Genomic DNA, 26489 nt, shown 5'->3' on the forward strand with positions numbered 1-26489 from the left:
TGCCCAGGTTGTGCCCAGTCCCAAAGACCAGTCACTTACCCCAGGTTATTTGTGTGGTGCTGCATGAAACACGGGAGATATGTTAGGATCTTGTTAACTTCAATACTATAAAATTGCCAGGAATCAAACCAGATAGGTCAGGCCCCCTCTCCGCGGCTCAGTTATTCAATGAAGCAGTTTCTGGCCAGAAACCAGCCAATGGGAGCTGCTTCTTTGAGTAACAGGCAGCCACGAAGAACCACACCCCCTCTCCTCGGCTCAGTTATTCAATGAAGTAGATGGCCAGGCAAGCAGGCAGGCTGGCTGGCTAGGAAACATTTTAAGCTCTGCAAGTCTTAGCTCTGCAGGCAGGCAGGCTGGTTTGGCTGCTGGCTGGTAAGTCTCCTGGTCACAGCCTGCCTCTGGCACCCCACCCCTCCCTGCCATAAACTTCTGCCCCCCCACTCAACATACCCAAACCCTCTGTCCCCCTCTTGCATATACCTCCTCCCAGATCTGGGATCCCAATCTCCTCTCTCAGATCACAATCCCTTTCTATCTTAGGTCACACCCCAAACCTCTAAACTCCATTCCCCCGCCCTAGGTCACAACCACCTCTTTCACCCAAACTCCCTCCCAGACTCCAGTCTCCCTCCTGCACCCCAATCCCTTACGCAAAGCTCCTCTCTGCACCCAACTTCCATCCCAGACCCTGCATCTCCTCCATTAATATCATGGAAGAGTGCGGCCCTTAACCAAAATCTTGGAGTGGTCCCCCTAACACCCTCAGACAGATCTACATGAGCACTGCCTCCTCCACATGGTCCTCCCGTTCAAGTCCACTGCTCTACCAGCTGAGCTATTGGGGAATCTGCAGCAGCTGTTAATGAGGCAGACAGCTCAGGTTTAAGCCTCAGTGCAAAACCTTCAGCCAGGCCCGTGTTGCTTACCTCTGCACAGATTCAAAGGGACGAGGAAGTCCTGTTGCCTCAGGAGGAGACAAGAGGCCTCATCTCTCACAATTTTGCCCTCTACTTCCACATTCTATCAGTGTGGACACTCTTATTTCAAAATAATAAAGCGCTATTTTCATGCGCTTTTTATGTGTAGATGCACTGTTTTGAAATACGCTATTCTGGAAGATATCTTCCAGCATAGCTTATTCTTAAATAAGTTTGCAGTGTAGATAGCTTGTGTTTGGTCCTGCCATGCAAGTGGGGGACTAGACTTTGATCTCTTGAGATCCCTTCCAGTTCTAATGTTCTATGATACTACGATAAACCAACATTTTCATGGAGCCCTAAGTCTACTATAAAAAATGTCCTCTCCCAGGTTTAAAGGTTATACAAACCTTCAAGCCAGGATATATCTGTTTGGTTTTGTCTCTCTATACGTTACAAAAAAATTCCTTTGGGACAACAGAGTAATGTCATCATGTCACTCAGCATTGCTCCACCCTTAGCCACCAACCTTCTCGCTCCCTCTTTCCTTCTCTCTCCCTGTTGCTCTAGTGGGGCAGGAGCCTGCACAGCCTCCCCCTCCTCAGGCCATGGTGCTCTGCAGGGGGTGAGAGATACACATTCCCCCTCCTTCCATGTTGCTCTAGGGGGCAGGAGCCACACGGTCTCCTCGCTTCCTGGTGCTCCAGAAGAGCAGGAGACATGTTCTCCCCCCTCCAATCCCCTTCACACATTCCCTTGGCCGAGACTCCACACTCCCAGCCTGCTCACTCATAGCACCTCCAGCTGAGACCCTGTGCCCCCAGCCCGCTCACTCACCATCCTACCCAGACTGCACCCCCAGCCTCTTCACACACACCCTTCATTGAGACCCTGCACCCCCAGACTGCTCCTGCCCCCTGGCCAGATACCTACCCCCAGCCTGCTTTTGCCCCCTTCCCCGAGCCAAACACCCTTCCCCCAGAGAGAGGGAGGTTGCCGAGTTTAGCAAGCAGCAGGCACAGCCCCCTAGTATTATTAAAATGTAGTTTAATTTTAGTGTAAAATAACAGTTTAACAGATGTGACATTTTGGACTTTCTTCTGCTCTCACTGAAGTCGATGACAAAATTTACGACGACTTTTGGCAGGATCAAGCTTTTGGCTCTTCTGGTAATCAAAATGTGAATTCTATTCTATTCAAGGAGTATTTGACACTTTTGTAGCTCATTCATGGTGATGGGTGCCATGCCTTCAGAGAGAATAATGCAACTATGCAGTTTCAGTATTTTGGAAATCAATAGAGTATCTATTACTACAATGGGTCTGATAATTACTGATTTGGGGACGTGCAGACATGAGTTCATTAGCATCTGGAGCAGAGATTTCCCACAAGGTATTGCTTTCCTGCTTTCAGTATCCCATAGTTCAGTGTGGTTCATGCTTTGGAAGTGCTGTTCTCCATTCTGTATTCTAATGGAGATATCTGTCTGTCCTATCTTCAGTGCAGATGAGGCTGGGGGTAGTTCCTCAATTCTATCACCCTTGTCTGAGAGAGAGAGAGAGAGAGAGAGAGAGAGAAAGAACAATAAGTATCCTCCTTCTCTCCCCCCCTCCCAGAGTCCCTATTATGGTATTGGGGAATTTTATTTGGGTCGGGGCAACATGCAGGTGAGAAGCAAAAAAAACAAAAAAACAAAAAAAACCCACCCCTCAATGACACCTGCCCCCCAGGGAGGAACCCCCCCCATACACACACACACAGATGTGGCCCCCTCTTCAGAAGCAAGAAAAAAGAGAGGACAACACTCATTTCACTACCTGCTACACAAGTGGGAGGGGGCCAAGGCTCAGGGCTTCCCACCAGTGCCAGGGGCTTGGAGCATGGGGCTTATAGCTTTTGTAGGAAAGCGGATGAGGGAGGGGACTAAGGGTGCATATTCTGGGCAGGAGGAGGGGGCAAGGGATGGGGGCAATTACCTAGCACAGATCGGGGAGGGGAGGGCTCCACATAGCCATGTGCTTGCAGGCAACTGTTCCCCACACCACCTCATGCTCCCACTGGCTGCAATTCCTAGCCAGTGGAAGTGACTGAGGTGTAGCCTAAACATGAATATAGATCTAGCATAGAGTTAGACCTTCCGTGCACTGCTGTTCAAAAAGCCGCGTCCTCCACCTCCCAGGCAGCACCCATGGGCTGAATGCAACCTGTGACTAACATGGATCCAGCCCATGAGGCTTAGACGTGCTCCTCCATGTCCCCACCACCCCCGCACAGCAGGGCAAACTGGTGCCACAAGGGGAACTGGCTCACCCCCTTGAAGGGAGGGAGCCCCAAGCATCACAGCCTGCAGACCCTTGTACTGCTATTAGGCAGCTTCACTATTTTGGATACCAATAGAGGACTTTGTACTGGAATTGTGATAATTACTTCTTGGTGTGCATGTAGGTGAGGATTCAGTATCATCTGCAGCAGGGATTTCCCATCTGGTAATGCTTCCCTGCTTTTTGGATCCCCAAAAAGTGGTTCTTGCCTTGGACTTTCTAGTCTCCATTCTATATACTAATGGAGTGTTGCACATGAGGCTAGGGGAGCTTACAGAGAGGTCTAGGCATATCCTTTCCTGACTGTTCATTTTTTGTCTTGTGATCAGCTTTGATTCAGCTAGATTTTAAAAAGCAGCAGTAGACGGGACCTGAGCTATAGCACTGGGAGCAGCATTAAAGCACGTAAGTGGCCTCCCCCACTCCCCAAGCCTAGACCCTGCACTCCCACCCCACTCATTCAAACCCCCAGACTAGGGGGGTTTGGTTGGGAGCAGGAGTGGCTCAAGGTGAGCTGCCGGCAGCTAGCGCCCTAGGCAGAATGCGTAATCGGCGCCCCCACCTCCATAGTCCTCAATGGCATGATGTCATCATTGGGCGCCCCGTTGAATGCAGCACCCTAGGCAACTGCTGAGGTTGCCTGCATCCACGGCCTGCCCCCAGTTGGGAGCATAGCAAGCAGGGAGTGCAGCCCCCTAAAATGAGTAAAAGAAATAACATTTGTAAAAGAGCATTAAAATGGGTTAGAAAGATGGGTGTGCAATTCAGGGGCTCACTGCAAGAGATCAGACAAATATTTGAACTGTGATGAGACTTCATGTATTAACTGATTAAAGACTTTGTGTGTGTTATATGCAGGGCTTCACAAACTGCAGCGAAATCTACTCGCCAGCCCCGCACTGCGCATGCACCAGACCCGCGTTGCGCATGTGCGCGCCGCTGGTGAACGGGGCGACCGGCTGAAATCTACTCACCACGGGCAAGTAGATTCACTGATTTGTCGAGCCCGGTTATATGCTCCCTCCCAGCTGCATGTAGGGTGCTTACAGCATTTTGCCCCAGTGCTGTGGCACTGCAGAGGGAGGGACTGCAGGAGCTGGCAGGGAGAGACAAGACAGTAGGCAGCTGTATCTTTAAGAGTAAACAGGAAGGGGCCCTGTGCCCAGGCACGTATCTCCCTGAGGGGAAATAAAACCCTCCCTGCTCCCCCTTGTACCCTCCAACCCGATTTGCACCCGTGGCAAGGGGCTCGCACCCTTTGCCCCTTCCTGTGTGGGGGCAAAACCCCCACACAGGGGTTGGCACCGTCTCCCCCAGCTCCAATCACACCCCCCCACCTGATTTTTCTCTTCCAGCCCCCGCTCTGCCGCGCCATAAAGTTAATTGACCCTCCCCCCCCACAGGTAAATTCCTGCTCACACCCTGCCCCTCCCCCCGCTGCGCTTTGCCCCCTGAGTCCCTTGTTAATTATTGTAAAGATTCGGAAGCAGCTCTTCCTGAGCCGGCTTAGCTCCAGCGCGCATGCTCAGTACACCCTAGGTACGGCATTGTGAGAGGCACCTGTTTGTGACGCTACAATCTAGCGTTCCAGACCCTGCCCGCCGGCGCGCAGAGTGAGGGCAGCGGCCTCAGCCGCGGCTACTGCGCACGCTCCGCTCTGGGGCGCCTGCGCAGCGCGCCCTAAGGAGCGAACTGTGAGACCAGCTGCTGGTGCCGGTACAGCCGGGTGTGTGCGGGGCGGGGGCTGGAGCGGGGCAGAGACGGGGGTGGGGTTGTTCAGGGACCAAACTGACCGTACGGGTGCGGGGGGGATGGAAGTGGGGAGGAGGGAGGAGCCAACTGCAGTGTTTGCGAAACCGGCCCGTGGGGCAGATGCGGGTGTTTCCCATTTCCAGGCTGGGGGGCTTCAGGGCCTTTCCCAGGGCTGGGATCTGACTGGCACAATGTTCCCCAGGGACTGGCCAAGGCAGCGCTTCCCTGCCCGGTAAGGTGGAGTCGCCTGCGAAAGGGGCTGGATGCAGGGAAATGTTTTAGATACAGCCCCTGCCGCGCACTGCCACTGCCAGACCTGGTTTTAGGAGCTAAAGAATCGCTGATCCGCTTCTGTGTCTGCTTACAGCGGACTGGCTCACACTATAAAGCAGGGGTGGGAAATCTACAGCATGGGGGTCAAATGTGGCCCCTGGCTTGCCAGGGTCCCCCCCCCAACACTCAGGGACCCTCCTCAGCATTGTGGACCCTGCACTGGCTTTCTAGCCCCTTTGCCACTTGACTTGGGGATAGAGCACACAAAACGTATTAGGCTGGGCCCCCTTGGTTCTGGTGTACAAGGGGAATGTGGGGAGCATCGTTCTGCTTCTCAGTCAGGAGCCATGTCAGTGAGGGGTTTTTTTTCTCACTTGTGTGCAGCCCCAGACATTTTTCTGTGGGTCCCAATGCAAAAAATGGTTCCTTACCCCTGCTGTAAAGTTTGTTCATGGAGGGAAATTGATGCGTGAAACTGGGGGGGAGACAAAGTGGCTACATCTAGACTGGCATGATTTTCCGGAAATGCTTTTAACGGAAAAGTTTTCCATTAAAAGCATTTTTGGAAAAGCGCGTCTAGATTGGCAGGACACTTTTCCGCAAAAGCACTTTTTGCGGAAAAGTGTCCGTGGCCAATCTAGATGCGCTTTTCCACAAAAAAAGCCCCGATCGCCAGTTTCGTGATCGGGGCTTTTTTGCGGAAAACAAATCTCTGCTGTCTACCCTGGCCCTTTTGTGCAAAACTTTTTCGGAAAAAGACTTTTGTCCGAACGGGAGCAGCATAGTATTTCCGCAAAAGCACTGACAATCTTACATGAGATCGTCAGTGCTTTTCCAGAAATTCAAGCGGCCAGTGTAGACAGCTGGCAAGTTTTTCTGGAAAAGCGGCCAGTCTAGACACAGCCAGTCTGTGTAGGGGTCAAATTGGGTGGGGAGATCACGCAGCTGGCTGCAGGGCCAGGAGAGGGGCCAAAGGGCAAAATCAGGACTGGTAGCTGGGTTAGGAGCCAGATCCAGGCCCTGCCAGAAAAAGAATACCCCAGTGAGGAGAGGACTTACAGTGGGGGTGGGAGTGGACTGAGGGTTTCCCCACTGCCAGGATTCAGGGGGCTGCTCCCACTTGCCAGGGCTGTGTGGGTGGCCAGTGCCTGGAGAAGGTGCGTCTTCCCTACCTGAGAGGCTGCAAAAGGGGATGAGATTCAGGGGTTGGGGGCTGCCTGTGGGACCTGCTGTTTTGCCTGCTGATCATCACCCTAGTCAGGGCGAGCAGATGCCCTGGATTTAAGCCCTGCTGCAGACTCCTGACTTTTTCTTAAAAACTGGCAAATTGTTCTGTGTTTTCTGTCTCCCCCCATCAGTGCTGGCAGGTCCTGCTGCTGCCAGATCCCCACTAACCAGCCGCCTGCCCACCAGCACGGAGTGGGGGGAGCCAGTGGCTGCTCCCCCCGCTGATCTGTTAGCGTAGCCTGTGCTATGTGTCAGCGACAGCCAGCAGGCCTCTCCCCCGATCCCATTTCCGTCCGACACCAACTGCGCTGCCAGCAGCAATGGCTGGTCCATGTGAACAGGTACCAGGCAGCAGCCGGTGACTTGTTACCCCTGCTGCCCTCCATCTGCCCTCTCCATCTTCCCCGTCTTGCTGCCCCTCCCTGCTCTGCCCCTTTATGCCCTGTAGCCCGCCTGCTCCTCCATCTCCCCCTGTAGGATGTGGCCCTGTTCAAGTGCTGCCTCAGGGAGATGTGATTCCAGGTACCAGGAGAAGGGCCCAGTCTGGCAAGGAGGGAGGAGAGCACCAGCCAGGGAGGGCCAGGTCATTTGGTCACCCCAGCCTGTGAGAGAGGTGTATGGGGAAGAGGAGGTGTCTCCCTCTGCCGTGTGAACCCTAAAGCCTTAAAGATAAGAAGGCTCCAGATACACAGTAATTATATTTAACCAGAATTTGATGTTAATTTGAACCTTTGTACTGCTCAGTCTTGATTCATTTCTTTGGAGCTCACTTGAATACGAGTAATTTTAACAGGTGTCTGGTATTCAACATAGGGAAATACAGTCACCCTAGCCCTAGTGTTTTTTTCATATAATCGGCCACTTAGGTAGATTTTGCTTCCTGAATATTTACTACAGGACAGATTAAATGTGAAAGGGCCAAGATACTTTTGAAAATAATTTTGCACTGGAAAACTTATTTCAAATCCGTATTTCTATAAGTAAATCCCCATCTTACGAACACTTGAAGTACTCACTTTATTTTTCTATTGCATTATTTATTGCATATATACATATTTGGAATTTTACTCAGATATTTGTACTTTTAATCACATATTCTAGTGTCATAGATTCTCTGTATACTACATCTATTGTTCTCTGTATACTACATCTATATCAACATCTACATTCCAATGGTGCTGTTTTCTCTGACAATCCTGCTGTTCTGTGTTGCCAAAATCCAGGGATTTTAAAATGAATTATCTCTTTTTGCAAGGATCCAGAGCACAGTGCTGACCTCAGGAAAGATGGTATCCTCCTGCGTTTCTGCAGGGAAACAGCTAATGCATGTTCATCCAAAACACGTTTGCTTTGCAGAGACCTAGGTTATGCCACTTCTTGCTGCTCCCTTTGGCTGCAAGTAGCAAACCCCAGCCAATGGGAGCTGTGAGGCTCCATGGCTGCGGAGCTGGTAAATAAACAAACTGGAGCAGCCCATTAAAATCCTAGAATCCTAGAACTGGAAGGGACCTTGAGAGGTCATCGAGTCCAGTCCCCTGCCCTCTTGGCAGGACCAGACACTATGACTGCATCTAGACTGGCAAGATTTTGCGCAAATACTTTCAACGGAAAAGTTTTTCCGTTAAAAGTATTTGCGCAAGAGAGAGTCTACACTGGCATGTAGACATCTTTTGTACAAAAGCATCCGTGCCAGTGTAGACGCTCTCTTGCGCAAGAAAGCTCCAATTGCCATTTTAGCCATTGGGCTTTCTTGCGCAAGAAATTAACTTGGCTGTCTACACTGGCCCTCTTGTGCAAGAATACTTGCGCAAGAGGGCTTATCCCTGAGTGGGAGCGTTATAGTATTTGCGCAAGAACCACTGATTTAGTACAGTACAAAGTCAGTGTTCTTGCGCAAATACTCGCGGCCATTGTAGACAGTCGGCAAGATTTTGCACAAAAGTAGGTGCTTTTGCGCAAAATCTTGCCAGTCTAGACGCAGCCTATCTAAATCAGGGGTCAGCAACCTTTCAGAGGTGGAGTGCTGAGATTTGACTTGTTCACCTCTATGTCCAGGTCTGAGCGCCAGTGTGACAGACCAGGCTAGGTCTGGGCACCGCAGAGGGCATCTGCTCAGGGTGAATTGCTCAAAACCAGGGCTGCTTAGAGCCCCAGACTGGAGACCTTTCCCAAACAGATTACAAACCAGTCACACCGAGTGCTTCAGCTGCCAATCCAGCCAGCAGGAAGCCTCATGAGCAAAATCCCTCAGACACCCCAGATCTCCCTGTGCCACAATTAGCTCCGGGCCTTACACACAGGTGAGGGGTTACAGAACCCAATCTCACCTACCCCGATCAGGGTCTCCCAATCCCAAAGAACCAGCCACAAATTCCCTGTCAATTTACACTTTAGAAGATCTTACCCACAAGATCATGCTGGGACAACACTTTAGAATCTAAAATGTAAAGGTTTATTAATAAAAGAAAGAAGAGGTTGGGAGTAAGATTGTTAAGGAGAATATATTACATGCACCAGTCACCAAGTTCTTGATGCAGGCTCTCAGCAGAGGTGTTACAAACTGCTATCTTAAAAATCTCTGGTGTACATCCTATGTCCGGATGAGTCAACAATCCTTCCTGGCTTTCTGTTCCTTGCAAGGCTGCATCTAGGATCAGCTGCAGAATTGAAGACAAAATGAAGTCTGCCTCATGGCACTTTATATCCATTCCTGGTATCTTTCAATCTGGAGCGGGTCACAGGGTCAATTGACCTAACCCTGTGACCCCTGCTAGCAGTCATTAGATCTGACTGGTTTGCAGGTTTCCAGACACATTCCTCAGGTGTGTATTGACCACCTTGAGAGCCATGGTCTTTGGGGCTGTGCTGATTGGCATAGTCACTGACTGAACAATCCTAAATACCACTAAATACCGCCGTCTGTTGTTTGTTCGTGTTTTCTGCCATTTCTCCTCTGCGCCTCGCCACTGAAGTTTCAGACAAAGACAAACCTTTTATTCTGGAGATGACTGTTTCTTTATTAGGCAAGCCATTGAACAAAACGTCCAAACATTATATAAAAGAGGCTTTTCTTGGTTATGGCAAATGAAATTTAATGTGGATAAATGTAAAGTAATGCACATCGGGAAAAATAACCCCAACTATACGTACAGTATGATGGGGGCAAATTTGGCTACAACAAATCAGGAAAGAGATCTTGGAGTTATCGTGGACAGTTCTCTGAAAACTTCCACACTGTGTGCAGCGGCGGTCAAAAAGGCAAATAGGATGCTAGGAATTATTAAGAAAGGGATAGAAAATAAGACCCAGAATATCTTACTGCCCCTGTATAAAACTATGGTATGCCCACATCTTGAATACTGTGTACAGATGTGGTCTCCTCACCTCAAAAAAGATATTTTGGCCTTGGAAAGGGTTCAGGAAAGGGCAACTAAAATGATTAGGGGTTTGGAACAGGTCCCATATGAGAAGAGATTAAAGTGACTGGGACTTTTCAGTTTAGAAAAGAGGAGACTGAGGGGGGATATGATAGAGGTCTATAAAATCATGAGTGGTGTGGAGAGGGCTGATAAAGAAAAGTTATGTATTAGTTCCCTAAATAGAAGAACTAGAGGACACCAAATGAAATTAATGGGTAGCAGGTTTAAAACTAATAAAAGAAAGTTCTTCTTCACACAGCGTGTAGTCAACCTGTGGAACTCCTTGCCAGAGGAGGCTGTGAAGGCTAGGACTATAACAGAGTTTAAAGAGAAGCTAGTTAATTTCATGGAGGTTAGGTCCATAAAAGGCTATTTGCCAGGGGATAAAATGGTGTCCTTGGCCTCTGTCTGTCAGAGGCTGGAGAGGGATGACAGGAGACAAATCGCTTGATCATTGTCTTCGGTCCACCCTCTCTGGGGCACCTTGTGCTGGCCATTGTTGGCAGACAGGATACTGGGCTAGATGGACCTTTGATCTGACCTAGTACGGCCGTTCTTATGTTCTTATCTGTCTGTAAATGGCTTTCCATTTTTTGCAACACAATGTACAAAACTTCCCTCTGTGGCTTGATTTTTAATGACAGAGAAGTTAGCGAAGACACTGCTTTGCTTTTTGTTCCTCACGATGGCCCATTTGATTCAGCCTTGTCTGCGTCATCCTGGAAGTGTTTCTCCTGCTCTGTCTGAAAATGTCATTGGACACTTGATGTGCGGCAAATGGTGCTGTCACAACACAGAGCACAAACAGCATGATTTTATGTTGAACAAATCCATATTCATCTGTCCCAAGAAGGCTGAAATGAGTGAACATTTAACTTTGCTTTCTTAGGAACTGCCACTGGTTGTTGAGAATCAATTCTTCCTGCTGTCAGGATCTCTGTAATTTTTTTTAAATTTACTATTTTGATGGCTTTGCTTCTTCCCTCCCTCCAGCTTTGGCTGCCTCAGAATAACATGAGGCTAGTGCATGCAGGGAAAGCAGGAGAATGTCAAAGATCAATCGTTTTTCCAGTCAGCACTATGCATATGCAAAGAGCAATAGTTTTTTCAAGATATGCAATACATAGCCAATCCCCAGGTTCAATCCCTGATGGCAGCAACTTGCTTGCCCATGGCTGTAACACCCCCCTCCAGTCCCCAAGCTGCCCATGGCTGTAATACCCCTCCCCTCTGGTCCCCCAAGCTGCTTGCAGCTTTGACACCCCCACCCCAGTCTCCAGGCTGCCCGGGGCTTCAACACCCTCCCTCTGGTCCTCAACTCACCCGCTCCCCTTACCCCACCCCACGCATCCCTGTCAGTGGGAACAGCCACAAAACTCACCTTTTAGGAGCAGGAGGAAAGTGAGTGCTGCTGTGGAGTTGGGCGAGTTTAGATTTTTTGTACATCGCCACGTAGGCGCGCACACGTTAAAGGAACAGTGGCTCCAGCTCCTGGCCTTGCGTGCCACTTGTGGCTGTGCATGCCAGGGGTTGCCAAACCCTGGTCTAGATCATCCCTGACAGGTGTCTATCAAACCTTCTCTTAAATATCTCCAGTGGTGGAGATTTTACAACCTCCCTAGGCAATTTATTACAGCAATTTTTAACCACCCTGACAGTTAGGAAGTTTTTCCTAATGTCCAACCTTAAACCTCCCTTGCTGCAGTTTAAGCCCATTGCTTCTTGTCCGATCCTGAGAGGCCAAGAAGAATTTTTCTCACTCCTCCTTGTAACACACTTTTAGACACATGAAAACTGCTATCATGTCCCTTCTCAGTCTTCTCTTTTCTGAACTAAACTTGCCCAAATCTTCCCCCATGTTTTCTTGGAACATGAAAGCTCATGTTTTCTAGACATTTAATCATTTTTGTTGCTCTTCTCTGGGCTTTCTTCAATTTCTCCACATCTTTCTTGAAATGTGGTGCCCAGAACTGGATACAACACTCCAATTGAGTCTTAATCATCACAGAGTAGAGTGGAAGACTGACTTCTCATGTCTTGCTCACAACACTCCTGTTAATGCATCCCAGAATCATGTTTGCTTTTTTTGCAACAGTGTCACGCTGTTGATTTGTGTTTAAATTGTGGTGCACTATGACCCCTAAATCCCTAAGGGTATGTCTACACTACAAAATTAATTCGAACTAACATCTGTTAGTTCGAATTAACTTTGATAGGTGCTACACAAGCACTCCGCTAGTTCGAACTTAATTCGAACTAGCGGAGCACTTAGTTCAAACTAGGTAAACCTCATTCTACGAGGACTAAGCCTAGTTCAAACTTACTGGTTAGAATTAAGGGCTGTGTAGCCCCTTAATTTGAACTAGTGGGAGGCTAACCCTCCCCAGATTTCCCTGGTGGCCATTCTGGCCAACACCAGGGAAACTCTACTGCCCCCCTCCTGGCCCCGGAGCCCTTAAAGTGACCATGCCAGGTCACTACGGTGACCATGCCAGGTGCAAGCCGGCCAGCACCCAGCCAGCAGACCCTGCACCTGGCACAGCTCGAGCCAGCCACCCGATGCCCCCCAGCCCTCCGCCTCTTCCCGGGACCAGGCTGGCGGCTCCCGGGAGCTTGCCCGGGACCACAAGAGGCGGGCACCCACCTGGTCTAGTGCGGACATCGTGGACCTCGTCCATGACCTCCGCACTAGGCACAGTAAAGTGGCCGTCTAGGGCAGGAGAGCTGCCAGCCTGGCCACCCAGGAGCAGGTGTGCATGAAAATCAAGGTGGTCCACTGAGACCCCCAACCCTGAGCCCTGAGCTTACAATGGCCGTACTGGGTCAGACCAAAGGTCCATCTAGCCCAGTAGCCTGTCTGCTGACAGCGGCCAACCCTAGGGACCCTGGAGGGGATGGACCGAAGACAGTGACCAAGCCATTTGTCTCGTGCCATCCCTCTCCAGCCTTCCACAAACTTTGGGCAGGGACACCACTCCTACCCCCTGGTTACTAGCACTCCATGGACCCAACCTCCTTGACTTGATCTCACTTCTCTTTAAACTCTGTTCTAGTTCTAGCCTTCACTGCCTCCTGCAGCAAGGAGTTCCACAGGTTGACTCTTTGCTTTGTGAAGAAGAACTTTCTGTTACTAGTTTGAAGCCTGCTACCCATTCCTTTCCTTTGGTGTCCTCTAGTCCTTCTATTATGGGAACTAATGGAGAACTTTTCTGTATGCACCCTCTCCACCCCACTCATGCTTTTATAGACCTCTATCCTGTCCCCCCTCCATCTCCTCTTTTCTAAGCTGAAAAGTCCCAGTCTCTCTAGCCTCTCTTCATATGGGACCTATTCCAAACTCCTTATCATTGTAGTTGCCCTCTCCTCTCCCACCCTCTCTCTTCCCCTCTCCCATCTCCTTTTCCCAGTCTCCCCCAGTTTTGTTCAATAAAGAGATACTATTTTTGAACACAATTGTCCTTTATTTTGTACATCAGGAAGGGGGGCTAGGGAGGGGTAAGTGGAAGGAGGTGAGGGAGGAATGGGGTACAAGCTCCCAATGGGGAGGACTGGGCTGGCTCTGCGTGCTTCTGGGGGTGGAACCTCTCCTGCAGCCCCCCAATTGACCCCTCTCCCCAGATGGCAGCCTGTGGCAAGTGCAGCCGGTCTGGTGGCCGAGTGCTGTGATGTGCCCAGTGTGGGTACTCCGGGCAATCCAAGCCAGGACTGCTTTGCAAGCGGGGCACCCCTGAGAACTGTCTGTCCGGGGTGGGGGTCGGGTCCCTTTAAGCACAGCCCTCGGCTAGCTCGAGACAGCAGCTCCACGCTCTAAGTCCTCATCTGATGCCCTGCTGGCACTGCTTCCGGCCATCCTTAACGCCGGTTCAGGGTCCACTCTGTGTGGACAAGCTAGTTTGAATTAGCAAAACGCTAATTCGAACTAGTTTTTTAGTCTGGATGCATTAGTTCGAATTAGCGCTGTAGTGTAGACATACCCTAACTTCCTTCGTAGACAGTTGCTTCTCATTCTGCATGTGTGAAACTGATTATTCTTTCCTAAGTAGAGTACTTTGCATTTGTCCTTATTAAACTTCATCTTGTTTACCTCAGACCAATTCTCTAGTTCAGTGGTCCCCAACCTTTTGGGGCTGCTGGGCATCCGGAGGCGGGGCTGTGCATACACTGCGCTTCCGGGGCCGGCACTGCATATGTGCTGCACGCCCGAGGCGGGGGCTGTGCATGCGCCACACGGCCAGGGCTCAGGGTGCAAGAATGGCTTGGGCTGGCCCTGATCACTCGGCGGGCGCACATAAATGCCCCGGTGGGCACCATGGCACCCGCAAGCACCATGTTGGGGACCACAGCAGTTTGTCAAGATCATTTTGAATTTTTACCCTATCCTCCAAAGCACTTGCCACCCTTCTCAGCTTTGTATCATCTGCAAACTTAATAATCGTGCTTTCTATGCCATCATCTAAATTGTTGATGAAGATATTAAACAGAACCAGTCCCAAAACAGACCTATGAGGGACCCCACTTGTTATGCCCTTCCAGCATGATTGTGGACCATTAGTACCTACTCTCTGAGAATGGTTATCCAGCCAGTTATGCTTATAATAGCCCCATATAGGTTGTATTTCTCTAGTTTGTTGTTAAGAAGGTCATGTGAGACTGTGTCAAGTACCTTACTAAAGTCTAGGTATAGCATGTCCACAGCTTCTCTCTATTTAACAAGACTTGTTATCTTACCGGATTGGTTTGACATGATTTGTTGTTTACCAATCTGTGCTGGCTGTTACCTATCACCTTATTATCTTCCAGATGTTTGCAGATAGATTCCTTAATTACTTGCTCTATTATCTTTCCTGGCACAGAAGTTAAACTGACTGGTCTTTAGTTTCCTGGGTTGTTCTTATTTCCCTTTTTATAGATGGGCCCTAGATTTGCTCTTTTCCAGTCTCCTGGAATCTCTCCCTACTTCCATGATTTTTCAAAGATGATAGCTAATGACTCAGATACCTCCTCTATCAGCTCCTTGTGTATTCTAGGATGCATTTCATCAGGCCCCGGTGACTTGCAGACATCTAACTTTTCTAAGTAATTTTAACTTGTTCTTTTTTTTTATTTTAACTTCTAAAGCTACTCCATTTCCACCAACATTCACTATATTAGGCATCCCATCACTATCAGTTGGGGGACTGCACATGAGTGAGAAGAAAAAAATGCACTGATGTGGTCCCTGACTGAGAAGCAGAAAGTCATTCCCCACATTCCTCTTCTAAGCTAGAGCCATGGGGGAGGGGGAGGCAGCCTAGTAGATGTTATCTGCTCTAGCCCTGCAGACTAGAGGCGAGGGGCTGGAGCACCAGCATGGGATCCCCAATATTAGGGGGACCCTAATCCTCAGAGGCTGGATGCAGGCAACCATGCTGTAAACATTCAGCAGGTGTGTTTAATTAAAATGTCTGAATGGTCCCCTTGACTTCACTTAATCTCTTTGGTGGAGAGGGTTTATAAAGTGCCTTCGTTTAGACATGATGAGAGGGCCTAGGTCTGTGCTACAAAAGAATGGAGGGAGACGAGGGGCTTTAAATATAGGAGCCTAAATTTAGACACCTACATCCATGTTCAGGCAGGTGAACATGCAGCTTCCTTATCGGAAACATTGGTGCTCAGAACTGAATCCCATTGTTACAGACACAGGAATGTTGAAACTCAAGCCAGGCACTGAGAGAAATGAATATGGATTTGTGTCTGTTGTTTATGTAATATCTCAGGCGTTTGCACAAAATGTCCAATTCTACCATGTTTGTGAACAGGGACGGAGTCTGGGCCCAATGGGGATGTGGAAAGGATTAAAGCCCCTTCTGAAATATCTCCAATTGCCCTTCTCCCTGACAGGCTGCAGAGCACCCATGTCTTTCTTCAGATCAGTCCATGGCTTGCAGAGCCAGGGACAGGAAATGGCTGTGGTGGAGCCGGTGAGCTTCGAGGAGGTGGCTGTGTATTTCTCTGAGGAGGAATGGGCTCTGCTGGTCCCAGGTCAGAGAGCCCTCTACTGGGATGTGATGCAGGAGAATTATGAGGCTGTGAGCTGGCTGGGTAAGGATTCCTGTCCCTGTGGGTGTCAGAAACTGGGAGGGCTCTGGAGCAGCTGGGTTGGGTTTGGTTCAGGGTCCCTCATTGCACCTTGCCCCCCAGTATCAGGAGTGTCAGGCCCAATAATCCTGGTTCCTGTGTGAGAGACTGTCCTCTCCACGCCCCCTCCCAAGGGAAGCAGGTTGAGGGAATAACAATGGTGCTGCTTTTCCCACAGCTAGGGTCTCCGTGTGCTTCCCCACCATCTTGCCCATGTTCTGCCTTGGCCGGAGGTGTCAGTGGAAGGACCCAGGCAGGAAGGGCAAGTAACAGAGTTGTGGGGTGGATTCTGGCTGTTATTAGTAACTGCAGGGTCCTCCCTTTTGCCAGCGTGCTGAGTCCCTGGATGGAGAGCACTGTTCCTGGAGTCCTTTCCTGCCTGTGGCCGATCTGTAACATGCTGCTTCCTGCCAGTGAGAGGGGCTGGGTGCTAGGGCTGAGGGAGGGTGGATGTGGTCTGTGGGGGGCAGCTCTGTAGTAGATAAATGTGAAGTGAGTTCTTCTTGCATTTCAGGCACTGCACTTGGTGTTAGGAAATGTGTTGAATTTCATGCCTCCCCCCATCAAGTTGTTTTCAGTTACCCAATATTGCTTTGGCAGGGTTGAGTGTTAGTTACTGGACACTGAGCAGGATAGTTTGGAATAACGTCTTCCTCAAGATGCAACCTTACTGACCCATGTCCCAGAACACACCCCCTGCCATGCCCTTGCCACTCAGAGATACGTTGCCTTCATTACCAGAGTGATGAAGAGACCTGAATATGTGTGGGGCCATATGTAGGCAGTGAGTCAATACAAAGCAAGGGGCTCTGGAGGAGACAGAAAAGGGGCTGTAACCCTGGCACACTCCAGATACAGACAGGCCTGGGCCCTGGGTCTCCCTCTGGCCCAGAAAAACAAGTACCAGGGAAGGCTGAAAACTGAGTCAGCAACATGCCTGTGCTCCATGACAGAGCCCAGCCAACTCTAATTCCTGCTGGGCCGTGAAATAGAGGTGGAGCACAGGCTGGCCCCCCCAGAGCACCTCATCCTGAGGAGGAGGCAGCATGTCCAGCCAGTATGTGTGTGGGCAGGACACGAGTTCTAGGGGACGACTAGGGGCAATGTGAGTGTGCAGAGCTTCTCTGGGGATGGGATGGAGACTCTCAATATGAGTGAGTTGAAATGGAACATTCAGAGTGATGGGTGGGAGCTGATATGTCAGGGGCCTGACATCAATCTCCAGCGAGCCAGGTGATAGAGGAAGGTGGGGGAACACCTTGACTGAGAACAGCCAAAGAGGCAGGGGTAGGGGAGCCTTTACCTCCTGGAGCACACCATGGAGGACATGGCAGCACTATATACTGGGCAAGCATAGTGGGGCCTACCCAGTCCTGCCAACCATTGTCCAGAAGGTCATTGACTTTAGTGACACCAGCCAAGAGCAGCCTCTGTAGCACCTGAGGAACCTGCACCCCCTGTGCCACAAGACGGGGGTTGAGCAAGAGGAGTTCAGGCAGGAGGTCTCTACTCTTGGGCAATGGGGCAGATCTGATTGCAGACCAGTTTTCAGAGATTTCAGAGGAGACGTCTCAGAGGGAGGACAGCAAACTACTGGAGGTATCAGAAATATGGGAGGCAGACGTATCATAGAATCCTAGAGCTGGAAGAGACTTCAGGAGGTCATCAAGTCCAGCCCCCTGCCCAAGGCAGGACCAAGCCCAACTAAATCAACCCAGCTAGGGCTTTGTCAAGCCGAGACTTAAAAACACAGACGTAAGAGCACAAGACTATGAAAGTGACCCTGGGGGATTCCTCTACTTGCCCCCTCTCCATTGGGCCACTGCCCATTTATTCTGCATCTTTTCCCCCCTTTCCTTAGAAATCCTTCTGCCCACCAGTGGAATTTTGAGCTTTCCCAGGGCTCTAGACAAACCACCTCCAGGAGGGGAGCAGCTTACAGCACTGGGGGCGTGTTTACACTGGTGCTTCTCAGCGCTGTGACTGGCTGCGCCCATAGAGGCCATGCTGAGTAGTGATGCTGAGCACCAATTCCTCAGGGCATGGAGGTCCCATTTCTCCACCAGCAGGGTGCACACAGCTACCTCCATGACAGGAGGAGCCACACGCTGCCCAGGGGCTCTGCCAGGACATCTCAGAACATGCAATAGAGCTGCATGATCAGCGGCTGGTGCCTGGAAATTGGTTAATGGGCACCACACAGAGCCCTTCTGAGAGCTTGGCTAGAGTGGGAGGAAGCTCTAGCCAGTCTCAGGCACCCATGGTGACCACCAGGCCTGCATCCCATGGAGCCACTCAGAGATTGGTAGATCTGGAGGGAAAAGGCTGGGTAGAAAACTCTCACCCTTTATCTCTCATCTGCTCTAGAGCCATAAGAGTGGCTCAGTCCTCTTCTAGGAGACAGGTGACTTTTTTTCTCTTCCTCTTCTCCAAAGCTCACAAGAAGCAGGAGCCACAACATATCCCCTCAAGTGGTTCCTTCATCACTAGACAAAAGCAAAATGGGCTCAGGGGTTTGTCCAGGACCCTAAGCGCTTCCCATTTCTCCCAGCACTCACTGCAGAGGCAGAGACAATCAGGAGTTGGAGCCACATATCTTTCAACCTCCATGACTTGATTAGGCAATGAAGTAGCCAGGCCATGGCCACATGCACTCAGCTACTGTTGCTGCTGGGCTTAAAAACTTCAGCTTCCTCAGCCAGCCAGGCAGGCAGGTCACAGTCAACCTGCCCCACTCATTAGGGGGCAGGAGTACTGGGCAGGTGCAGCTGCAGGGCCCTGTTGCTGATTCTGGTCCCTTCGGTAGTCTCACCAGCACAGCATGACACATGCCTTCCCTGCTCCTCCCCTCTATGCCTCTATCAGGAAAGATATGCCTCTATGCTGGCCAGGCCAGCCTGCCTCCCAGAAGGACTCCACAAATCCATCATCCTCCTACATGACATTTTTACAACGCCAGCAAGCTGGCCTGAGCTGCTCAGCTAGGAGGGAGTGTCACTGTGCCTCAGTGAGTCACATCTGGGAATACCAAATTAAGGACAGAGGGATGCACCTTTAGGGTGTGTCTAGACTACAGGGTTTTGTCGACAAAGGTGGACTTTTGTCGACAAAACTATACTTGTGTCTACACTGCCGCTGAGTTCTGGCGACATAACATCGGCAGAACTCAGCAGTTTTGTTGACGGCTGTAAACCTCATTCTGCGAGGAATAACGCCTTTGTCGACAGAGTTCTGTGGACAGAAGGCGTTATTGCATCTACAATGTCCTTTGCATCTACATTGTCATGTCGACAAAATGGCTTGCTTTGTCGACAGCTGGCTGTAGTCCAGACACTCTTTGTTGACAGAAGCTTTGTCGACAGTATCTGTTGACAAAACTTCTGTCGACAAAAGCCTGTCAACTTCTGTCAACAAAAGTCTAGACAGACCCTTACTGTAGGTGAGCGTGTCCTGGGATCTTGTACCATCCAGAGCCCAATCTCAGCAAGGTGAGGAAGAAGCCTTTCTGGGTGGGTGATTCAGATCCTGGCTCTGGAAGTCGTAATGGCACAGACCTTAATGAACACAATTAGCACTTGGTTAATTGCTGCCCCACACAGGATTTCCAGTCTTCAAAGCTCATGTGATCTCCTGGATGGAGCAAGGGGAGGAGCTGTGGATCCCAGATCTCCAGGGCTCTCAGGAAGGGGAGATCATCTGCAACACACACACAGGTGAGCAATCAGTTAATTTGACACAAACCAATTTCTGTGTCCTCCTAGCAGGTGTCACTTATGCAGGAGCAGCCCTAAACAAGCTGCCGGCAACTGATGCCCTAGGCAAAACGCGCGATTGGCGCCCCCGTCTCCAAAGCCCTCAATGGCCATTTATCTTGGCGCCTTAAGCGACCACCTAGTTCGCCTGTATTGACGGGCCGCCAGTGCACTTGTGCATTTTCATCAAGCCCCTTCAACCTGTCTTCAACTCCAGTGAGAGGGTGGTGGGGAAGGTTGGATTCTTTCCTTTGGGAAAGTGTTATGAGGAAGGAGGATGAACTCAGCTCATGGTTATTCAACCTTTCCAGCCATTTTGTGGGTGTGGGCCCTGTTTTCTGTTCCCCTTCTAAAGTTTTCCTTTCAGCGCAGCACAGGAAATAACTCCTGCCTGGATTCTCTCTCCATCCCAGCAGGTGATGGGACGCTGAGTGAGAACAATGTGGAGAGTCTTCCGGAGGAAGAACCAGAGCAAAAGGCTCCATGTGGGATGTTATTTGGAAGATCTGAAGGGCATGTTTCTCACAAACATGAGCAAGAAGAGACCCATGGGAGTCAGCGTAGCCCAGAAAGGCAGCAGGGAAACTATCCAGAGAAGAAACAGGGTAAATCCTGTCATAGGAGCAGAGGGGTAAAAAGAAATACAGAAACTATTCAACAGAAAATCCCCCATCAACAAATACCATCCACTTACAATGACTGTGCAACTCCTATTGAACATCAAAGAAACCACACAGGAAAGAAGCCCTTCAACTGCTCCGACTGTGGGAAAAGCTTCAGTAGGAGCTCACATCTTGTTAGACATCAAAGAACTCACACAGGAGAGCAACGTTTCAACTGCTCTGACTGTGGGAAAAGCCTCAGTGACAGGTCAGACCTTGATAGACATACAAGAATACACACAGGAGAGAAACCCTTCAACTGCTCTGACTGTGGGAAAAGCTTCAGTAAAAGGTCAGACTTTGATAGACATACAAGAATACACACAGGAGAGAAACCCTTCAACTGCTCTGACTGTGGGAAAAGCTTCAGTGACAGGTCATACCTTGTTACCCATAGGAGAATTCACACAGGAGAGAAACCCTTTAGCTGTTTGGACTGTGGGAAAAACTTCAGTAGGCGTTCAAGTCTTATTAGTCATGAGAGAATCCACACAGGAGAGAAACCCTTCAACTGCTCTGACTGTGGGAAAAGCTTCAGGGAGAAGTCAGACCTTGTTAAACATAAGAGAATCCACACAGGGGAGAAACCTTTTTACTGCTCTGACTGTGGGAAAAGCTTCAGTAGGAGCTCAAATCTTGTTACACATAGGAGAATCCACACAGGGGAGAAATCCTTTGATTGATCTGACTGTGGGAAAAGCTTGAGTTGGGGCTCAAGTCTTAACAATCATCATGCAATCCACACAGGAGAATCACAGAATCATAAAATCAAACCATAGAGCTCACTAGAACTGGAAGGGGCCATGAGAGGCCATCAAGTTCAGTCCAAGCACCATCTGTCATCCACCATTTCTGTCTTCCCGTGAAGGTCATGTCTTCTAGACCTTTAATGATTTTTGTTGCTCTTCTCTGGACCCTCTCTAATTCATCCACATCTCTTTTTTTTTTTTTTTTTTAAATCTGGTGCCCAGAACTGGACACGTTAATCCAGTTGAGGTCTAATCAGCACAGAGTTGAACGGAAGAATTACTTCTCATGTCTTGCTCACAAAATTCCTGTTAATGCCACCCTAGATCTTCTCTGATTTGCAGGAAAAGGTTCATTCAAGGCTTAGACCTTGTTAGACACAGGAGAATCTACACAGGAGATAATCACTATATCCTACGTTCCCTTTAAGCTGTATGGCCATGCAGCAGGCTATTAAGTGCCATGCAAGCCCTTAGGGCTCTGGTGGGGAGGGATGCCTCTGGCCACTGATCTCAACACCAGCCCAGACCTGCAGTGGTCAATAGACAGCTATCCCAAGGCTCCAAGCCCCAGAGCTGCCATGGCAGGGCAAGGTGCTGCTTCACACCCACACCCACCTTCCTCACAGCAGCATCTGAGCTCTTCAGTGACCTGACTCTCAAGCCCCTCCAGCCTTTGCCCACACCAAATATCACACCCCTAGCTGGAGTCCTCACCCTATCACAGCTCAAACCTCTGTCTCAGCTCTGAGCCAGCACTCATGCCCTGCTTCCCAACTCTTTGCCTGAGCCTTGAGCCCCCTTTCCACAATCCAAAACCTGGCACCTCAGTCCTATCACATAACTTTGTTCTGTGCACCAATATGGAGATAATGTGTCACATATCCCCTCCATATTGGTGCCCCTAACAAAACTCGTTCTGCACATGTGTAATTAAAAAAATAGATTTAACACTGTGTATAACTGCTCTATGGGAAAAGCTTCAGTCAGACTCAGACCTTGTTAGATACTACAGAATCCACATAAGAGAGAAACTCCAGCTGCACTGACCATGGGAAAAGTTTCAGTAGAGCTCATACCCTCTTGTATATCAGAAGTTCACACAACTGCTCAGACTGTGGGCAAAGGTTCAATCGGAGCTGATACTGAACATCTGTCAGAAGATAAAAGTGACAGCCCGTAGTTCATTCAGAGAAAGCATTAGTCCTGGGGTGGGCAACCTATTAGAGATGAAGAGCCAGAATAGCAGTGGATAGAGTATGAAGAGCCATGTATTATATATTTATTTTTTATCTCTCTCTCTCTATAGATAGATAGCTATAGTACACAAAATGCAGTGATCAAAATAACATTACAGGACATTTTGGACAAAAACTAATACAGTCTAATTGCCTCAGCCTGGCAACAAATAGCCTTTGAATTTTCTTTAAAGAAACACAGTGTAAACCAGGTACATGCTGATATTTCCCCCCCCTTCTGGAATTTAAATATGACATCTGTGTTGGCTGCCTTATTCTGCATCCATGAAGACTTTGAGTTTAAGGGGTTGCAAAAGGCCTTTGTGATGTCACTGCCACACCTACCCCTGCCCTGCAGGTCTAATGTCCTGCCCCTGGCTGCCGCTTTACACAGTGGAGCTGCTCCCAGCAGTGAAAGTAAGACATTTCTTACAGGTACTGTCATATTGGACAGCTCACTTGGGTAGGGACAGGCTTAAAGCAGGAGATGAGGGGAGGGGGTATGATATAACAGTACCTGTGAGAAATTAAAATGAGGTGTGGAAGGCTCAGTGCTGAGGAGAGAAACACCCGAGCCAGTGATACAGATTGACCTGGCTGCAGGTGAACAAGGGGTGTTTAATAAAGCTACTGTAGTAAGCTGAGGGTCAGTAACATGGAGTCAGCAGGCCTGAATAGAGGCCTGTAACATGAAAGCAGCAACAGGCCTAGAATCTAGCGAGCAAGACTTTGGTTCAGGAACACAGGAGCCAAGAAAGAGGCCCTACTGATAACTGTGTAATTGTGTAAGTTAGGTAGAGCATGGAAGGACACAGGGAGGCACTGGGTACGGACTGTAAGCCAAAGGGGAGTAGCGAAACATCTTAATAAGAAATGTCTTGGTACAAAGACTTCCCAAAAAGTAATGCACATACCGACATAGGTTCAGGACCAAATCAGAACTGACAGGATGACAAATAGAAGGTAAGCCCTTCTTGCATAAAGTGAGGGGTGGTTTCTAGGCAAGAGGGTGGCAACCTGGTATGTAAAGAAATTATGTAAGTTGTTTGTACCTTTTTATAAAAGGACACCGCAAAGGGTGCTCTCCAGCCAACCGGGGGGGGAGGGGCAGCGCACTAGGCTCCTGAATGGCAGGTGTCATTGCCTAAACGTACAGAGTGCACAGTAGCTTAACTTTGACTAACTGCTGTTAATATCTGTTACACGGCAATAGGCCTGCCCGGTGTTGGTACCTTGTCAACGCGGGCCATAGTGCCCAGTGGTGTAACATTGTACTGATCTGTTACCAACTGGTAGAGCTTCACATTTGACAATAAACCTGATCGATTGATTTCAAACCTTGCCTGCATCTGGCGTTTCCGGGGCCTCTCAAAGATCTCCTGTGTTGACCCAAGCGCACTGGGTCTAACATTCTAGATAAAGGGAGTACCTATTGTTACGCACGTAGCCGAAAGTTTATCATCACCGACAGAGTAGAGGTCCTGTCAGGAGCGCGCCAGGACAACCCTGACCAGACGATGCTGACACTGACAGTTCAGACCACCTGAGGTACCGAGGTACGACACTGGTGACCCTGACCGCTGATCTGGTAAGAAGGCAAACAGTTCTGTTTATCTGTTTGCAATCTAACATCTAAAATGGCAGAAAATCATGAGTTAGGTAACCCCCATCTACATTCCCTTAAAATCCCAGAAGGTTTTGAAATATGGGCCTGTTGGAAAAATGAGTCAGAGGAATTTTAAAAAGAATATGGAGAAACTGGTATATGTGAAACCATGGCAGAAACTGAAGCACTGAAAAAGATTAGTAGTACTAAAAAGCCTAGCATTTTGCAACTTATGTCTCTGGCAGTGAGATGGCTTAAACAGCCTGCTACAGTACTACCCTCCCTGGTAATGGAACAGATAGGGGAAGTAAAAGAAGCAACCTTGCAAAAGAGAAAAGTGCCATCCCTTGCAAAGTAACAGCCTTTGGTAACTTTCACAGTACCTGAAGCCATGGGACAGAAATAATCAGTGGTGGGCCTGGCAAATTTGAAAGATGAAATGGGGTCCACTGCATTGCAACTACAATTATATAATAAAAGCCAGGTTCCAGTTGAACTTAAACTGAAATCTAGACTGGTGCCTGTCAGAATGGGAAAAGTAAGTGCACAGGAGGAAGAAGTAGCAAACAATACTTTCACTGAATTGGTAAATAAAATGAAGGAAAAAATGGAACAATTCACAGAGCACACTAGGAGACAGGAGCTGCAACATGATTGCAGGAATGTAAGGAAAAAAGTATTTCATATTGAAAAAGCAAGACTAAGCAGGCTAACAATAATCAATGCATTAACTCATGGAGTTGCCCTGAAACAGTTAAGTACAGCATGTATGGGCACTCCCACAAATCATCTAGCATGCAAACAAGAACAGACACTGGGGGAACAAATTCAGTTTTTACAAGTGCAGGTAACTACCCCCACTCTAAAAGTCAGGATAAAAATCCAGGGTGCAGGTTTCCAAATACTCTAACCCATGGAAACATACTGCGCTCCGCTTAAATTCATTCTTCTTTTGAGATATTTTTACATACCGGTATATTTTCCTTTATAGCCGTCTCTCTGTTTGCTTAATTTGTTGCTGCCTGTACTTTAAAAGAAATTTAAGCGTTAAACTCTCTTAACTTGAGTCTCTTTACCTTCTTCTCCCAACTCTCCCCCTTTAACTCTCTCTCTCTCTGTTAAAAGTTAGTTTTATACAAATCTTTAAAATATAAAGAGGTTAAGAATAGAATAGGAAACAAAGAAAAATAAAGTAAATTTTTACTTTAAATAATTCCCATAAATTAATTATTTTTATCCTTCAGGAATGCAACAGCTGATATAACTCCCAAATTTCCTGAAGATAAGGTTGCTAAGCAACAGACATGCAGACACTGTTTCTAATCCTAACTATTAACTATTATTTGAAACATGGGCTTTTTTTATTTCAATACACCTGTATAGCACAGTTTTAAAATAAAACTTAATAATGGGCAATGCCATAAGTTACTAAATTAATACAACATATCTAGCAAAAATTAATAAAAAATTATATAATTTTTATTAATAGTTTTAAATAAGGTAATAACTTGCTGATTTAAATGTTTAACCCTTTTTTTCCTTATTTTTTATAGTTATAAATGTAATGTTGGCGCCATTTGTTTTTAATTGTAAGTTGTCCTATATGTCATGTATATTGTATGTCATGTGACTTTTTTTAGATTATTTTTATTTTGTTGCAACAAAAGTCAATTTTTATACTTTTTTTAAAAAATGTGGTACCACACTATTTTATTATCATATTTAGAGTATAATCATTTTATGAATACTATTTTTTTTAAAGTTCAAAAAGGTTTCATTTACAACATATGTACATATATTTTATGACTCAACAAAAAATGTAATTGCAAACAATTTTTTTCTTTTATTAATCAAAGTTTTTTTTTAATTCAAAGACAATGTAAGGGATATCAAACCCTTAACATTAAAGGTCCAGGATTAAGGTTTAGGTAACATTAATAAATTGTCAATTTTTATAACCTTGTTTTGACTTTTAAATGCGGTTATAAGACTGGTATAGCAATAATGCATAAAGCTAACCAAACTTTTTCAACAGGTTTCCACCTTGAACTCCTAACACAACAAACCATTATGAAAGTTTAATATTTTCAAAGTATTTACATACACCTGTTTTAAAAATTCATTTTGATATAAATTCTGTTTTCTTTTATAGCATGTTAACGGAAAATAGTAGTTAACTTTTGTGCTTTTAAACAGCTAACAAAAGTGAAATTGGTATCACAAGCACATTAACTCTATAAACTTGGTAAAATTGCTAAACACTGACGGAAAAGCAATACAGGCAGTCCTCGAGTTACGCGGATCCGACTTATGTCGGATCCGCAGTTACGAACGGGGCCCTCCCTCTCCCTGGTCTCCAGCAGACCAGGGAGAGGAAGCAAAGCGGCGGAACACACGGGCAGCGGACAGCCCAGATGCTCTGCTCTGCTCCCCGTCCCCCTGGTCTGCAGAGCAAA

General features: G+C 48.1%; 1 protein-coding gene and 1 long non-coding RNA gene across 4 annotated transcripts; one reads left to right on the forward strand and one right to left on the reverse strand.

The window, feature by feature from the left end:
• Positions 1 to 1950: 1950 nt before the first annotated feature.
• On the reverse strand, positions 1951 to 4896 carry LOC112545674 (uncharacterized). 3 transcript variants are annotated; one of them, XR_012898475.2, is made up of 4 exons: positions 4802 to 4896; positions 4216 to 4337; positions 3804 to 3936; positions 1951 to 2465 (listed from the first exon to the last, which is right to left on the reverse strand). It is a non-coding gene; the product is annotated as an uncharacterized LOC112545674 (long non-coding RNA). The 3 variants fall into 3 exon arrangements; XR_012898474.2 differs by lacking the exon at positions 4802 to 4896 and adding an exon at positions 4579 to 4626; XR_003089208.3 differs by lacking the exon at positions 4802 to 4896 and having other exon boundaries at positions 4216 to 4566.
• On the forward strand, positions 4888 to 26489 carry LOC149522245 (uncharacterized). Its single transcript, XM_089771156.1, has 4 exons — positions 4888 to 4967; positions 15793 to 15993; positions 19629 to 19742; positions 20195 to 26489. Exons 2-4 carry the CDS (start codon positions 15807 to 15809, stop codon positions 21124 to 21126), a joined length of 1233 nt encoding a protein of 410 aa, XP_089627282.1. The 5' UTR covers positions 4888 to 4967; positions 15793 to 15806; the 3' UTR covers positions 21127 to 26489.

Source organism: Pelodiscus sinensis, chromosome 19, assembly GCF_052426305.1.
Source record: "Pelodiscus sinensis isolate ZL-2025 chromosome 19, ASM5242630v1, whole genome shotgun sequence".
NCBI classification, from domain to species: Eukaryota; Metazoa; Chordata; order Testudines; family Trionychidae; genus Pelodiscus; species Pelodiscus sinensis.